The sequence below is a fragment of the Macrobrachium rosenbergii genome, chromosome 23 (assembly GCF_040412425.1).
Source record: "Macrobrachium rosenbergii isolate ZJJX-2024 chromosome 23, ASM4041242v1, whole genome shotgun sequence".
In the NCBI taxonomy this organism is placed as follows: Eukaryota; Metazoa; Arthropoda; class Malacostraca; order Decapoda; family Palaemonidae; genus Macrobrachium; species Macrobrachium rosenbergii.
Window position 1 is genome coordinate 49,932,780 of NC_089763.1, and position 17,288 is coordinate 49,950,067.

Consider the following 17,288-nt stretch of genomic DNA (forward strand, 5'->3'; position numbering starts at 1 on the left):
CCAAAATGGTAATGCTAAAGTATCATACAAGCGCGTCATGCACAACTATGTCTATTTATCTACAGTATATATGTAAAAATGCATATTTGTGTACGTAAACCCAACATTAAGCCATTTTCCTTAAAAAGCGAGACTCGTGAGAATAGACAAGACAATGGTTACTAGCACATTCATCCTTTAACAACTGAATCATATTGCAGAATACTTCCACATCATTCGTAGCTTCATAAGCCTACACAAGAGGCTTATCAGGAATACATCGAACCCCGAACATAAAATGTATCATTCACCTCTACTTGCCCGCATACCTTCATGTCCTGGATATTAAGACCATTCCTTTCCCATATCTTTTCTACGTCATTAATCCATCACTTCATAAGTCTTCCTCCTCTCCTTGCTAACCCTTTCGGATTATACACTCTTTTCACCAACCTGTTGTCCTCCGTTATGGTTGTACTTTACATTTGCTATGAAATGGATCTTCCGTAACCTTCTACACTATAATAGCTACTTTGTAAAATCACCAGACTGACCAGCTACTTACCCAAGTGTAGTTGAGTCCAAAACCAAAGAAGGGCAAGAGGAAGGTCAGCTGCTTGTTGACTTGGGTATTCTGGGCGTTGATATTTTTCTCCAAGTCACCCGTTCCGCCGCGATCGTCCTTGTCCGTGTAAGGGTACATCAGCTCAGCTCGAACACGGTCCAGCTCCTCCTTGGAGATGGTGTAAGGGCCAGTGCGGGACGAGGAGTAGCTTCTATATCTCGCCTGAGAATTGGTGTTGCTGTTGCTACTGCTGCCTTGATTGTTGGAGGACGAGGAGCCCCCGAAGGTCAGCTCTGTTCACCCACAGAGAAGATCATTTATTAAAAAAAGTATCAACACTACGAGCTCTCAAGTCCAGGCCAAACGAGAAGAGTTATTTATAAAGGTTTAAACCAGAATAGTCAACTTTTAAACCTATCCACAGCAACAGTGAGCGAGCATCTCGAGGGAAGTCAGTCACAAAAACGCCAGTGTTTACTAAGTTTCAAAACACCAGAAATATTACAGAGACAAGTTATACGGTAGTTCTGAAATTCTGACTGGGCAATAAGACTTAAACTGGGTGACGCTTACTGCAAACCTCTTGCATTAAAATATTGCTTACCTTAGTTGACTATTGAACTAAGCCTCCCTTTGATACAGATAAAAATTTTTAAAAATGCATTTTCAGTAAAATTGACAATTGTACAAACACATAATTTCATCAGTTTAATTCCTCATAAAAGCTAAATGATAAACAGAACGTCCGGAGATGAACAGCTGGATACATTTTCACAGCAAAAACATCAAATTCTAAGCAAAAATAATATACGCCAAGTTAGAGACAGGAAACTAACAGTTCCGAGGGATAGCAATATATTGTTTTCATTGTTTTCATTCATCCTTTACCAGAATTATTTCATCTTCATATCATGAATCTCAAGTACCCTGAAACACCTCCATCTGTAGTAAATGTATTAGCTATCAAACGTAAATTATGAGGTTACAAGAGAACAGAGTTGAGCAAAAACAGACATATGCACACAAATAGTACGCACATATATGCATATATGAATACGCAAGCAAATCATTATAATTATGACAATCCTAGTGCTCTTTCCCTCATTTTCATTTTTACGACAAAGAACGCACTCAATAAATCACTGAAAAAACATAATCTTCACATGATAATTCCCTGAAATACTGAAAAAAAACTGTTATTTTGTCAGAGCAACATTAAAGTTTCCTGGAAAGTTATTTACGCTCCGACTTTCCTCGGAGATTTGCTTCTATTTCCTCGGAGATTTGCTTCTATTTTAGCATTTCATTTTAACTTGTTAACATTATCATCGCTTGTGCTCATACTGTATTCGCCGAACCAGTAACATAAACACTGTAAGATTTTAATCATGATAATCCTTTTGATATTCTTCAATACTTTTTTTTATTTACATCTCTCTTCTCTACTTCTTCCACCCTTGTTTATAAAATCATTATATCACATTCTTGCTTAAATCCATCATTAGGATGATATATTTTCAAAAAGGATAGTTTCTAAATGAGTTCATAAATTTATTAGGGAAATGCTGTCAAGTCAAAAAATGTCCCGAAAGAACCTTTTAACTCCAAAGGCAATAGCTTATACTTTTCCTACATAAAAACTGATCTGCAAGTTTGAAAACTGGTATGCAGGTTTGAAAAACTGGTATACAGGTTTGAAAAACTGGTCTGCAGGTTTGAAAAACTGGTATACAGGTTTGAGAAACTGGTCTGCAGGTTTTGAAAAACTGATATACAGGTTTGAAAAACTCGTATGCAGGTTTGAAAAACTGGTCTGCAGGTTTTAAAAAACTGATATTCAGGTTTGAAAAAATTATATGCAGGTTTAAAAAACTGGTATGCAAGTTTGAAAAATTTATATGCAGGTTTGAAAAACTGGTATGCAAGTTGAAAAACTGATATGCAGGTTTGAAAAACTGGTCTGCAGGTTTGAAAAATGGCATCCAGGTTTGAAAAACTGATATGCAGGTTTGAAAAACTGGTATGCAGGTTTGAAAAACCGGTATGTGGGTCTAAATAACTGGCATGCAGGTTTGAAAAATTAGTATGCAGGTTTAAATAACTGGCATGTAGGTTTGAAAAACTGGTCTGTAGTTAAAAGAAAATTAATTATTTGCTGACTTTACACAACTCCAAATGTGGATGAGGTAAAACAAGTGGAAAAGTAAGCAGTACTTACGTCTTTTTTTCCTCTTCGTCTGCTCTGATTGGTCAGTCTCGCCACTCTCTGAGATAGAGGGTTTAGGTACCGTGTCGCCTGGGGAAAAAGGAGGTAATAATAATAATAATAATAGATATAGCAACATACTTAGTGCAAGATGGTAGAATGAAAAAAAAGGTATATTCTATAGGCAGTGAATAATAGTGATAACAGACTAAATAGATAATAATCTTAGTAATTCCTCTGAATAGCTACAAAATTTTTTCTATATGATGAAAACAGAAATTCTCAAAAAGTCTCTCTCTACTTTCTTGAAAACAAAAATGTGATCTCGTGTTGAAGTATTTCACAGCATGCATCACATCTGGGGAGCGAGAGAGAGAGAGAGAGAGAGAGAGAGAGAGAGAGAGAGAGAGAGAGAGAGAGAGAGAGAGTCCCTTTACTCAGAATAGCATTTAACAAGAGATCAAAACTAGCATTAGACCGAGAAAGCCTTCTCTGATTCTGTAATTTGTACCATTAGCCTTGATTTAAACCTTTTGAAACCTTGATCATTCCTTCACACTTTTTTGGGTGGATCTCAGATCTCAGACCTCTTTGGCAATTAGTCCTTTTCTTCAACGAGAATGTTTCTTCATACTTAAATGCCGCTTAACTGTAGATTTAAATACCTTATTATTATTATTCAGAAGATGAACTCTATTCATAGGGAACAAGCCCACAGGGGCCACTAACTTGAAATTCAGGCTTCCAAAGAATATGGTGTTCATTTGAAAGAAGTAACAAAGGGTAAAAGGAAATACAGAAAAAAAGAGATCAGTTATTAGAAAATATAAAATAAATTGACAAATTTATAAGTAAATAAAGATGTAGGTAAATTATTGAAATACAAGGGGAATTGTTTTAGGGTAGTAATGCGTTGCATCTTCGCTTGAACTTTTGAGGTCCAGTTGTACTGCCAAGAGTTGTTTTGGCTTTGAATTAAACCTGCGTGGATTCCGAAAGCCTCAAGAGACCATAAACTCACGCGTAGTCGTCCTTTTCCATACGTAGTTGAGAAAAAGTTTTCCTTTAATTAGTTAAGTATATCTTAGTTTAACCAGACCACTGAGCTGATTAACAGCTCTCCCAGAGAGGGCTGGCTCGAAAGATTAGATTTATTCTACGTGGCTAAGAACCAATTGGTTACCTAACAACGGGACCTACAGCTTATTGTGGAATCCGAACCACATTATGGCGAGAAATGAGTTTCTTTCACCAGAAATAAATTCCTCTTATTCTTCATTGGCCGGTCGGAGATTCGAACTCGCGGCCAGCAGAGTGATAGCTGAGAACGGAACCCAGTCGCATAACGAGGAACTCCTTTAATTAGTAACTTGTATGGAAAATGGCATAGAGGAATTTAATGCAACTCTAAGAGAAGAAAAAAGTTAACGAATGCAAAGACAATTAGCCGAGGGAGAAGACATTGCAATAAAAACTGGCTTTCGAAATTTTGTTTTCGGACAAATGAGTTACAATGATCAAAGTTATTCACATACTCCGTCTTTAAATTTAAAATGACTTTCGAATTATTGTCTTCCGACAATTAAGCTACAATGATCGAAGTTACCAACAATTTTCCATCATTAAGTTTATTCAGGAAATGATATTCTCGTTTTTGCATATAAGAGGTACAGAGTTAATAACTCGGGAAAGCTTGAGAACTTCCAGTTGGCGCTAAGAATCCCCCTCCCCCCCTTTTTTTTTTTACCTTAAGACGCTCCTAAGCTTCCTGGAATCATAATTCCCCGTAAAAATAAAAATAAAAATCCACTTGCTGGTGGATGGATAATTAGGGAAATGAAATCCTTTGCTTTCCGTGTCTCATTTATCATTAAGACTAAAGTTCAAATCCTTTTTTCGTGAGATTAACAGACTAAAAATGAAATAAAAGAATATTATGCATCGTCTCCGCATCAGTGTTTTGTGCGTGCATGCAAGAACTCACTTTACGGAGAATATAATATGGCAAGCACTCAATTTTATGGAGAATGTATGCGTCTTCACCGGCGATTTTTTGTGATCGCATTTATGAATTGATAAACGTGAGTTTGCAACTGCGCATGTGCAAGTGCCCGAACACCCGTTTAAAGGTAAGCTCTCCTATTAAGTAATACCTAATTCATCAGCTTTGCTCACTTCCACTGCATCGGTGACAAGCCCCTTTAATCTTCACTGCTGCTTCTTTGCTGCATTTTGTTTGTTCTCGTCGGTTCGTTAATTATCAGGCAGTCTTTTCGAAATTTCAGTTTCCGAAAAATCGTTGAATAGCTGGACTTAATTAGTTTCACGGGAAGAAAAAAGCACAGGGCTTTAATTAACCAAAACTAATAACTGCCGCCAAGTCTCGTCCTATTTTTTTTTTTATTTTTCTTACTGCGCGATTATTTAGTTGGCTTTAATCTTCCTATAGTGAAGGAAAATACCTAAATATTTCTGATGAATTTAACTGGCAACTGTAAGGCTTACATCTTGCAATGATTCTTTTGATATTCGCAACATTGAAAATGAAAAAAATCTTTAATCACCACAACACGAAACGTGAAAAATGAATGTGGAAAAAAAACTTTGCATAGTAAGAAAGGTGAATGAGTGTGTGTTGAGATGGTTCGCATTTGTGGAGAGAATGAGGATGTTGTTAGGCATTTTCGTGATTAAGAACTTTTGCAAGGAAAAGCGAAAGAGAGACCTGGAAAGTGCTGGATTGTCAGGAAGAAGAAGAAGAGTGAAGTGTTCCAGTGTTTAGAGGGTTCCAGAGGCGAGATAAAAGAATGGTGCGCCTTCTGTTGGAGGGTTCGTCGAATTGTTGACAAACATTTTGTCTACGCCTAGAGCAGCCAGGAGACTGCAGAAGTTTTTACGCAGGGAGTTGCCCTCTAATGACACCAAGAAAGAAAGAAAAAATCGTAACTCCATCAAACAATGTCATTCACATTTGATCATGTTCGTTATTTACATCGTTATCTAGATTACGTCTGTTATCAGTTCTTGTGAACCAATTGACTGTTACGAGCAGAGAAGTATAAAAATGTCTCGCTACTTCGGTGTCACTAAGGCTTAGTTATATCTGAGCGCCAGGGAATCAAAATGGTTCTTCATATTTATGTGTCCTTCTGGACAGCAGAATCAAAGCTTTGAGATTGCCAATTCTTAGTAACTAAAGTTTGTGTTTTTTATGCATTAAGAAATAAGATCTCATTTGATCGTCTAGTGGCCACCATCCTTCGATTCTTTCAGTCTTTGAGGCGTTTTGTTTCTCCGGATAATCAAGTCATTTTACAACTCCCTGTTACGCGTTACAGTTCTCGCCAAGATCAACGTTCCCCTTGTTTAACAGCAACGTTCCCTGGGAAAGCTCTCGATATAAATACAATATCAAAAGTCATACGGGTTCACGAACAAAAGCTGATAAAACTGCATTTGGGTCTCGGCCCTGATCTTATTCGGTGAACCCAGAACTGCTGGAATCATAATTATACAAAGAACAAGATTTGTAATATCTCCATAGGACAAAGGTTTTTTCTGCTAAAGCTTAGCAAAATTATCCTAGTAAACCCAACTTGATCAGATGACAGCGAGGGGACTGAATTGTACAAAACTATTCTCTAAAGATAAATCTGTTCGATTTTAATTAAATGCTAATCATTGGGATGACATACCAAGCTCTCATTCCAGTGTTAGATCAGTTGTCCGTGATTAATTAAAATGTCAAAAGATACTGATCGTAACGCGTTCTTTAGAGAATTAGTAAAAGAAATGAATGTTCGCAGAAAGGTACTGATAAGAAAATAAAAGAATAACATTAGTGATTAATGAAATGAATCATGACAGCCCAGCTCGCAGGGTATACAAGAGGAGTGTTTTGTAGAGCGCACGTATTCTGTGCTCTTGTTCCTAATCAGCAGCTGCTCTTAAGGGTGCTGTTTATCGGAGATAATACTGCCGAGTCGTTTGGGAGCAAGTTTTAAACGGCGATGCTTACGTGTGTCTTTTCATACTGTTTGGCGCAATCTGTTCATATGTGTGTGTGTGTGTGTGTATATATATATATATATATATATATATATATATATATATATATATATATATATATATATATATATATATATATATATATATATATATATATATATATATATATATATATATATATATATATAATGTTATTTTATTTTCTTATCAGTACCTTTCTGCGAACATTCATTTCTTTTACTAATTCTTTAAAGAACGCGTTACGATCAGTATCTTTTGACATTTTAATTTTATTATATACGTATGTATGTATGTATATAATACGCACAGGTATGCACGCCCGCTCTTCCGTATAATAGTTAAAAACAGGTCATGTATGTGATTAATTTTTCCAAAAACTTTCACTGCCAGGAAGTCACTGCCATTGTTATAAAACATGCTTTCGTAGGAATGTTAACGAGATCTGAGGTAAGCTAACCAAACTAGAATATAAACAAACTTCTTCCTTCTATATTCCTTGCACTGCCACAATTCCAAATCTCTGCAAGGCTCCCACCTCAGGTTATCTCCAGAAATCTGACTTTTCTCGGGCGTTTTATCGGCCTCACTTTAGCTGACAGAGATATAAATGTCCGATAAGAGGACATGAAGTCCTCATCAACATATCACCTTACTTTTTCTCTTTAGAATATCTCATGTCTACCTTTGGCCCAGGTCTTTCCAACGACATTAACTGGTATAAGTCACTGATCTTTGGTACATGATAGTTATGAATATCATTAGGAACTTTCTTTCGTAAGTTTTCTTATGCTATAAATCTGCCTGTCTTAAACTTCCGTGTGTCAAAAACTCTTCATCAAAATATTTTCATATTTCTGTAGTTTTCAATAAAGCATTTCAGAATGACTTAAGATCGCATACATGTTATTTGGATTCTGTTCGTGCTGGAAGTTTTGTCGGAGTCAAAAGCTTGTCCTATAGTTTTAGGACGTCCACGTGTCATGATTCTCAATGTCCTATCAATTATTCCCATTCGAACTTGCTACGTTCTGTCAAACATCCCCCGGATGTCAAAGATCTTCGGTTTTGAAAAAGATCTCGTTTGTCTGCATTTATCTAAGACATTTCATTGTCATCTTGTCAAAAGTACTTCGTATGTCATGTTGCTTTCCTTTGTCCTAAACGGTTTGTTCGCCTAATCTCCGATATCCCATAAAATGTTTCATATTTCATATGATTTCCATTTGTCTCAATCCAGGTCATTAAACTCTGAGCGCGAAAAAGTGTTTACATCATTACGATCTCCTTTACCTAAACCTAGGTCATTGAACTCTTACATGTAAAACAGTGTTTACATCATTATGATCGCCTTTGTCCTAAATCTATATTATAAGACATTTTAGAATAGAAAAGAATATAAAATTTAGGACAAAGACAAAGCGCTGGAACCTATGGGGTCATTCAGCGCTGAAAACGATATCGAAAATAAATATGTATTAAAGGTGTAACAGGAGGAAAACCTCGCAGTTGCACTAAAAAACAATTGTTAGGAGAGGGTGGAAAGTAAGATGGAAGAAAGAGAATATGAAAGGAGGCACAGTAAAAGGAATGGAAGGGGGTTGCAGCTAGGGGCCGAACGGACAATGCAAAGAACCTGAAGTAATGCCTACAGTGCACTACGTTAGGTGCACTGACGGCGCCCAATAAATGAAACGCTTAATGTATCCTATGACTTATCCGTCCTGAGCCTAAGGCATGAACCCACCTAACATGATAGTTCTTCCGTGCGTCGTACCCCTCCTCTTTTATGCCAGACCCGCAGTGCCCATCATTACGTCCCCTTCGAAGCAATGTCGTGAAACCGGACATGCCAAGAACAAGGCTCCTGCGGTTGCGTAACATAGTTGGCCGGGAAAGCAGGACTAAATCAAGCCGGGGAATTTCCGGGATGGTCACGATTTACGATTCCGCTCTCTTCTGGTCCCACAGTTTTAATCAGTCTTGAAATGTTTCGAAACGGTTAATGAATTAGATACTCAAGAACTTCTTTTTTTTTTTTTAACTTAAATTTCCATCCGTTTTATTTATGTAATTTCCTTTTTTTCATTTCGCTCTGTAGGGTTGAGTACTGGCAACTTTGAAATATATTTCGAAACGTTTAATGAATTAGACGCTCGTAAGGTTCTTTGTTTTTTTAACTTAAATTTCCGTCTGTTTTATTATCTATTTTCCTTTTTTTTTTTTTTACTTCCTTCTGTATAGTTAAGTGCTGGTTACTGATTTCGACTTCCATTTTTATTTTACCGAAAAGAAACTGAAAATATTGTCAAATACATTTTTTTTTCTTATCAAAATACAACGTTTAGCCATTAGTAAGAATTACAGGCATACTTAAATGCTGAAGTTATCTATCTACAATCTTCTATAACCATAAAAAGAAGATTATCTAAGAATTTCTTGCCTTTTTTATCATGACTAAAATTAGCCTAATTACTCATCCCGGCCCTGATTCCGGAAATGAGCGTTCGGTGTTGTATGTCTAACGGTGAAAAACATCCGTTTGCAGATATATATATGTCGAATGATAAAACCCTTTATCATGTCTGTTAATCTAGAAAGGATGGCCCTTTCCCAATAGATGTTACAACTTTCAGAGAGAAAGGTTATATGTATATGCATACATGTGTAACTTTCAGTAATGTATATTTGTCATGGTTTGGAATGATATAATAATGATATCGTCTAGAAACCAGGGAGTCCATTTGCATAACATGGTTCTTCTTCTATCCATTAATTCTCGAATGTGCTTTTAAGGTTATCTGCTTGCAAAATTGCTTGTACATACATACATACATACATACATAATACATATATATATATATATATATATATATATATATATATATATATATATATATTTATATATATATATATTTATATATAAATATGTACATATGTGTGTATATATATATATATATATATATATATATATATATATATATATATATATATAATATATATATATATATAATATATATATGTGTGTGTGTTTATATATATATGTGCATATATATATGTACATATTTATATATATAAATATATATGTGTGTGTGTGTTTCCAGTGCAAAGCAATGCAGTGAGGCATTCAATAATTCACTGGGGAGGAGGTCAACTTCGATGATTCTACTGTACGGTGTAGCCTTATGAAAGCGTAAAAATATAAATTTAACATTATTTGTCGCCTTTTTTCAGGATCAACTCAGTTACGAAATGGAATTGCCGGGTTAATACCACCAAGAAGTGGCGGTGTATGGAACGTTATTCTACGGCTGTGCTGATAATATAGCTAGAGCTGTTATCTAAAACACGTCTCCTAGGAGATCATCTCTTAATTTGCTCTCATTGCGAAGGCTATAAATCAGTATTTCTTTTGATTACAAAATGTAGTATTGTATGGGAACTCTAATGTGTTTATTCTCCTGTTGGGGAATATTAGGCTCTGCGTTCTCCTTACGGAGCAGCTTGGAACAGAATAGGATAGAATATACAGTTAGGTGAGAGCCAATTGCTGGGACATGTGAGGTCATTCAGCGCTAAAAACTGATATGAAAGGTTTCAAAGGTGTAACAGGAGGCAAACTTGGCAGTTGCACTATAAACAATTGTTAGAAGAGGGTGGAAAGTAAGATGGAAGAAAGAATGTGAATGGAAGTACAATAAAAGGGATAAAAGGTGTTGCAGGTAGGGGCCGAAGGGACGCTGCAAAGAACATTAAGTAATGCCTACAGTGCACCGCTTGAGGTCCACTACCCCCTCACGGAAAGAGCAGCTTGGGTCTCGGTTCTACATTTGATCTTTGCCCTCTTGTAAAAATGTCGGCTATTTCCATTAAAAAACATTGATAAAAGGCTCTTCACGCTAGTTTGCTCTCCCTGGCTTTCATCTCCTCGCTTAAGTGAAGTATAGAGGACCTTCTTTGTCCTGTCATTATATATATATATATATATATATATATATATATATATATATATATATATAGAGGAGGAAAAGATATATATATATATATATATATATATATATATATATATATTTAATTATATTATATATATATACACATACAACATACATACAGGAGGAGGAAAAGATGATGCGTGTCTCAAGTTTATTTCCAGCCAGCATTTCAAAGCAAGGCTTTATCATCGGGACTAAAATACAGAGGTAATAGCAAATAACATCAACACTTATGGCTCACCAAAAATCATAAATGTTGAATATATAGATATTAAAAACAGAAACATAAACCTAACGCCTCAGAATATGGAAACTGAGTGACCAAGAAGGGCACCAAAAGAACGAAGAACGATGAACAGAAAAGGGCAAAAAAGACTTAATGTTCAATTATGGAACCAGTTGTTTGATAGTTTAATCTCGAGGATATGGAGAGAGGTTTCATCAGCAGGCAGCTTGCTCTACGATTTCAAAATTGTCATGGGAAATAAAGAGTTACACTCTTTAGTATGTTCCCGTAGGTTGGGAAACTCCTTACTCAAAGTACAGCCTGTTCTGTGGCAGACACCACGATGAGAGTCGATTCGCACTTAGCATTCTTTTGGTGGATCCGATGTCAGTCCCGAGATTACATCTCGGCAAACTTATAAACCACCATAGAACGCATAAGGTTGCGAACAGCGTCTTTAGATTTAATCAAATAAAAAATGCGCCGAAGAAATTTGTGCTGCCGCTACAGCGTATAATCAAGGCCAAGGTCTAGACCTTGATCAAGGCCACCGAAAATACAGATCTATCTTTCGGTGGTCTCGATATAATGCTGTATAAGCCGCGGCCCATGAAACTTTAACCACGGCCCGGTGGTGGTCTATCCTATATCGGTGCCAGAAGGACTATTATGACTAACTTTAAGCTTAAATAAAATAAAAACAACTGAGGCTAAAGGACTGCAATTTGGTATGTTTGATGATTGGAGGGTGGACGAGCAGCATACCAATTTGTAGCCCTCTAGCCTCAGTAGTTTTTAAGATCTGAGGGCGGACAGAAAAAGTGCGGACGGACAGACAAAGCCGGCACAATAGTTTTCTTTTGCAGAAAACTAAAATTGATCCAGTTGTTCTTGGATTCCTTGGAACCAATTTAGGCTTAAGACAGAAAAAGCATTTCTTTAAAATCTGTGATAAAATGGTAAAAAAAAACTCATCGTTCGTAAAAGGCAGAGAAGCATAAAAATCAAGTTTAGGTATTGTAGTTGCAGGAATTTTCGGCTGAAACTCATTATCAAAACATTCCTTGAGATCCTTTTCAAGTGTAAGTTTAGAATAGCAGTTACTTCGAAAATATTTCCTAAGGAACTTAACCTCATTATGAAAAGAAAACCAGTCTGATTAGAGCGAAAAGGCTCTGTGCAATAATGTAAAAATACTGTTCAGCTTAAAACTATAAAAAAACATACACTATAAAAATAAGAGCCAAGACCAGTTTACGGAAGACAGAAGTGGAGGAGTGCTGGTTGGATCTGGTGATCAACGCGTCTAGAAAAGGAAGTTACCCATTGTTTTTATGCTCTATGGTAAATTTGGTATTGGGATGTAGGCTATTGGCGAAATCTAAAAAGTGTTCAGCACCTCTTTAGTTTGAAAAAGTAAAAAATTATCATCAGCGTACCGCTTATAGTATAGGGGACGAAATGAAGGTGAGCAGCGGCTAAAGAGCAGATGATCTTCCGAATGACACATAAAACATTTGCCAAAACTAGGCCTAAAGGAGAACCATGGCAGCCCCATCGATCTGATTAAAATGTTTTACGTCAAATAAAAAGTCGGTGTCCAGCACAGCTAAATTTAAAATTTTTCAAAATCATCTTTATCGAAACTTTGAAAAATGAAAACCTGGGTCTTTAAAAAATCTTATCTAAATAAAATTTGTATCATTGTCTGCAACGGTTCATTAGTGAAAAGCGATACGACATCAAGGCTCACCATATACAGAGGTCTTACTGACTATCTCCCTGGAAAACACGGTGGTGTTGGGAAGAGTAGTATGCTCATTTTCAGAAAAAGGTTGTAACAATAGTACTAACAATTCTGCCCATTTATAGCTTGGTGTATTATATTAGGCCTTAATGGAATTCCCTCCTTATGCACTTTTAGTAAATCGTATGAAGCTCTAAAAGACGAACCAGATAAGTACAGATCCGAATATGTATGTTCATTAATTTTATTTGTCTTTAAGCGATTTCAGAAACCTGTTAATTCTGTCTGAAAGTTTACAGATACGTTGAAAGGTAGGAGAACCAGTGCATTCAAGTCTGGACCATTCAGACAAGATGGTATTCAATTTGTAACGTAATTCTACTTATTGAGAATAGGTAGCTGTACTTTTGCCTTTATCTGGTTTAGTGATGATCAAATCTATTTTTAAAGATAACTGTTTAAGAGTGTTATAATCGTCTTTTTTAAGGAAAGTTAGCCAACTAACCCTCAAATTATATTATAAACGCTATGTTGATGATATTTTATTACTTTTTCAAACTAAAGGTGGTGCCGAACAATTTTTAGATCTCTCCAATAGCCCATATCCCAATATCCAAATTACCATAGACCATGAAAACAGTGGATGCCTCCCTTTTCTAGACGCGTTCGTCACCAGATCCAACCAGCACTTCTTCACTTCTGCCTTCCGTAAACAAAAGTATACTGGTCTTGGCTCTAACTTTCACAGTTCATGTTTTTTATCACTTTAAACTGAACAGTATTTCTACATTACTGCACAGAGCCTTTTTGCCACCATCAAACTGGCTTTCTTTTCATAATGAGGTTAAGTTCCTTAGGAAACATTTTCAAAGTAACGGCTATCCCAAACTTTTATTTGAAAAGCATCTAAAAAAATTCTTGAATAGTAAGTTTTAGCCGAAAATTCCTGCAACTACAGTACTTAATCTAGATTTTTATGCCCTGTCGTTTACGACCGATGACTACATTGTCACCGATTTTAAATAAATACTTTTTCTATCTTTGTCCTAAATTGGTTCTAAAGGATCCAAGAACAATTTGATAATTTTTTTAAATTTTAAGACACTGCTCCTAACCTCATACGTTCTATGGTGGTTTATAATTAGACTTGTCAGAGATGTAATCTCGCGACTTACACCGGTTCCACCAAAAGAATACCGAAAGTGCCAGTCGACTCTCATCATGTTGTCAGCCATAGAACAGGCTGTACTTTATTTCCTATGACAATTTTGGAATCGTAGAGCAAGCTGCCTGCTGATGAAACCTCTCTCCATATCCTCGAGTCTTTAGCCATCAAACAACTGGTTCCATCATTGAACAGTCAGTCTTCTTCTGGCCCCTGTTCGTTACTTAGGATGTTTCTTCGTTCTTGGTCACCAAGGTGACCTGTTCAGTTTAAAATTCATATTTTGAGGCGTTAGGTTGGTTTTAACTTTAAATTTCTGTTTTTAATATCTATATATTTAACATTTATGGTTATTCCTAGGGCATATGTGTTGCTTTTAATCAACCCACACACACACACACACACATATATATATATATATATATATATATATATATATATATATATATATATATATAGATAGATAGATAGATAGATAGATAGGCAGAGAAAAGTAGACACGTCAGGACAATGAAGTGAAGAAGGTAAAATGAAATAAGATAAAAAAAAATATGAATCTTTTGAATGTGTAATGGTTGTCACATTCTATAGTAAACAGAATGTCCATTCTATTTTAGGAAAGTTTGCGTATTTTATAACAATCGGGCTATGTTAAAACTACTACTATCGTTTCTTCGCACAGGTAATTTTCCTTTTCGTTACAACTTTCATCAAACTCAAATTTCTTACAGATTTATTCCATTCAGTATTCGTTAACTTTTTATAAAAAAAATGTCATAAAGACAAGTCGGGAATTTGTCGCATAAAAATCATTAACAGGTTGAAATCCATTCAAGGACCGTTAGTAGAGAAGAACCTCTGTCAAATGCTGGATAATCGCACGGAGCACCCGGTTAGGTCTAGGACAATCAGTAAGTCATTAGCTTGTGTTCATCCCGTTTAAGATGTGTGTTATTGAAAAGTTTTACTGTATTGTGGATGCGCCCTTTATACTGAAATCTCCCTAATGATCGCATCAACTTCGTCATATCAAACAGAACAAAGCTATACTCGGACCTGACTCAGCGTTCCATTTCGAATGGCTTATCATCGCGTAATCTCGAGAGAGATAACGAAAATATGGTGTCACGGAGACTTGTGCAAGACCGTAACTGCCTGTGTACCTCCGCACGTTAACAATGAGCCGATAATATGACATCACCAATACGCATAATTAAGAATCAAACAGAAAGAGAAAAAGTAGTAATTGCATTATGTTAATGGGTTTTTCAGCAGCAGATCGTTATCTGAGATTAATTGCACTTAAAACTAATGGATTTTTGTGTTGTTGCCCTGTTTAGAGTACATAAGATGATGTACGCAGTTTATATATACGTTGTGCTTAAAAGCTTTTGCAAGCAAGCTTTAGCGCTCTTTAGCTTCTGTAATGCGATTACATATGTATAAATAATTTGCTGGTTTTAAAATCAAGGGGCAAAGTAAATGGATCCCCAGAGTAAAATAAAAAAAAGTACAAAAAACAAAAACAAAAAATTTACTTTGCAGAATTGAACTGCGGCAAATTATAAACAAACATATTCACGAGGAGTTAAGTAACAAGGCATTGATTAGCCCAACTGAAAACATGTATAGAAGTTTTCAATTCTCTCTCTCTCTCTCTCTCTCTCTCTCTCTCTCTCTCTCTCTCTCTCTCTCAGTTCACACCTTCTGGAACTTCCTTAATCACCCTGTTTCACAGTAATGTACTATTTTGCTTTCAAGATGCATCTCTGTAATTTCAGTATTTTTTTTTCTTGGTTCGAAAGATCGCCAATTTATATATGAGAAGAGGCTTTTTGTAACATGGTATTTTAATGACGCTTTTTAAATTAGTTACCTCGGTATGAGTGGCTCGAGAGCCGCCTGTCTACATGTATATAACAACAGACAAATCACAGCGAGAATAATTCAGAGGATTAATATCACCTGTAAGTTAATCTAGGTCAAAACTAGACTACTCAGCATTATACCTGAAGAAGGTAGACAAGACAGTCATGAGCACTTACCTTTTGCATCTTCCTCTGAGCTGTTGTCCGTCTCTTCTTTACTCAAGTTCTTTATGCCATCCGCTTCAGCTTTTACTGCTTCTTCGTCTGCCCAGGCCACCGCCCCAACCAAAAGGAGGGCGAGTGCTAGGCTTACACCCAGCCTCATTTTCGGTTGAAGAAAACCTCCCTTATGGCAAGGAGCTACTTAGCCAGCGCCTAAAAAGATCTTTAAGTCCACTGGGTTGAAAAGGGAACGAGCAATCTGGGGAGACCTTATCGAACACACCGGCTAGGGTTTTCACAGGCGCATGAAGTCTTGGTAACACTGCTAACTGATAGTGGCGTAGAAGTCTTCGGAAGAGAAGACTTAAGTTTTCTGATTCTTCCAAGAGGAAGAATCGGTTTTAAGTTTCCTGCCGCTCCTGACGGTGTGGGATGCCTGTTATACAATTACAACACCAAGAAAAAATACAAAGGTTTTAAAAAAACTGCAATGCAGAATAGCGTCCTTCCACTGCCGTTTCCTCTTACTAAGTGCTGTAGATAGTGAGTGGAGCTGTGCCGTATTTGGTTATCATGTTATCTTATCTGCATTTTAGTAATATTTTCTCAGAATACTTATTCTTTGTGAAATTTACTACTTGAATAAGGAAATATCGCAGTGGTGCAAGGTTCCGGTGCCATTTTCACATTTACGTACCAAGTCCACCTTAGTCTAGTAGTCATATTTTTAGTTGCTTTAATAAGAATTTCTTATTTGTAGAGGAAACAATTATAAAATGATTCATTACAGTGAGCGACGATAGCATATGAAACACCTTACAAAACTGGCTTCTTATCTTATCATTTTTTTCTCTACTTGAAGAACCTTCAAAAATAACCTGTTTCAAATTTCTCCAGAAAGTCTTGACATCATTCCAAAGACGCAATCCTTACAGTTTATTCATTGCAAGCTATCTGATACTGCAGAATCTCAAGGAAGTTTGGGCAAATTATCAGATCAAAATGGCCAACAAACTTCCCTGTGATCCCTAACCCCGATAAGCTTATCAAAGACTGTGGCTTAGTTGCTCTAGTCACCTACACAAATAGTAAAACAGTCAGAGACACTTCCTCATTTTACCATTCCTGGGATACCATTATCTTCATATTTTGAATTCATCTAAATCGGTGTACTGTAAATGGGATCATCAGGAAATATATACCATCTTAACGTCCGTATTTTCGAACAGGTACTGGATGAGTCAGCCTAGCTTTGAACCAACCCCACCTCCACCATTGTAAGTTAACTTCCTGATGCTTTAGACATAATCCTTACACTCTTTGCACAAGGCTTAACAAATTACCTCTCCCAT

General features: G+C 36.3%; 1 protein-coding gene across 2 annotated transcripts in view; it reads right to left on the minus strand.

Annotated features, from left to right (window-relative positions):
- The window catches only part of mesh (sushi domain containing 2 mesh), a 76,036-nt gene extending 59,549 nt beyond the window's left edge, over window positions 1-16,487 (minus strand). The window contains exons 1-3 of one of the 2 annotated variants that reach the window (XM_067125927.1): window positions 15,952-16,485; window positions 2,763-2,840; window positions 545-837 (exon numbers count right to left, since the gene is read on the minus strand). In XM_067125927.1, coding sequence (XP_066982028.1) covers window positions 545-837; window positions 2,763-2,840; window positions 15,952-16,099 — 519 coding nt within the window. In that variant the 5' untranslated portion in view covers window positions 16,100-16,485. Of the gene's footprint in view, window positions 1-544; window positions 838-2,762; window positions 2,841-15,951 lie in introns of both variants that reach the window. The other variant, XM_067125926.1, reaches the window with a different exon arrangement.
- Window positions 16,488-17,288: the final 801 nt, after the last annotated feature.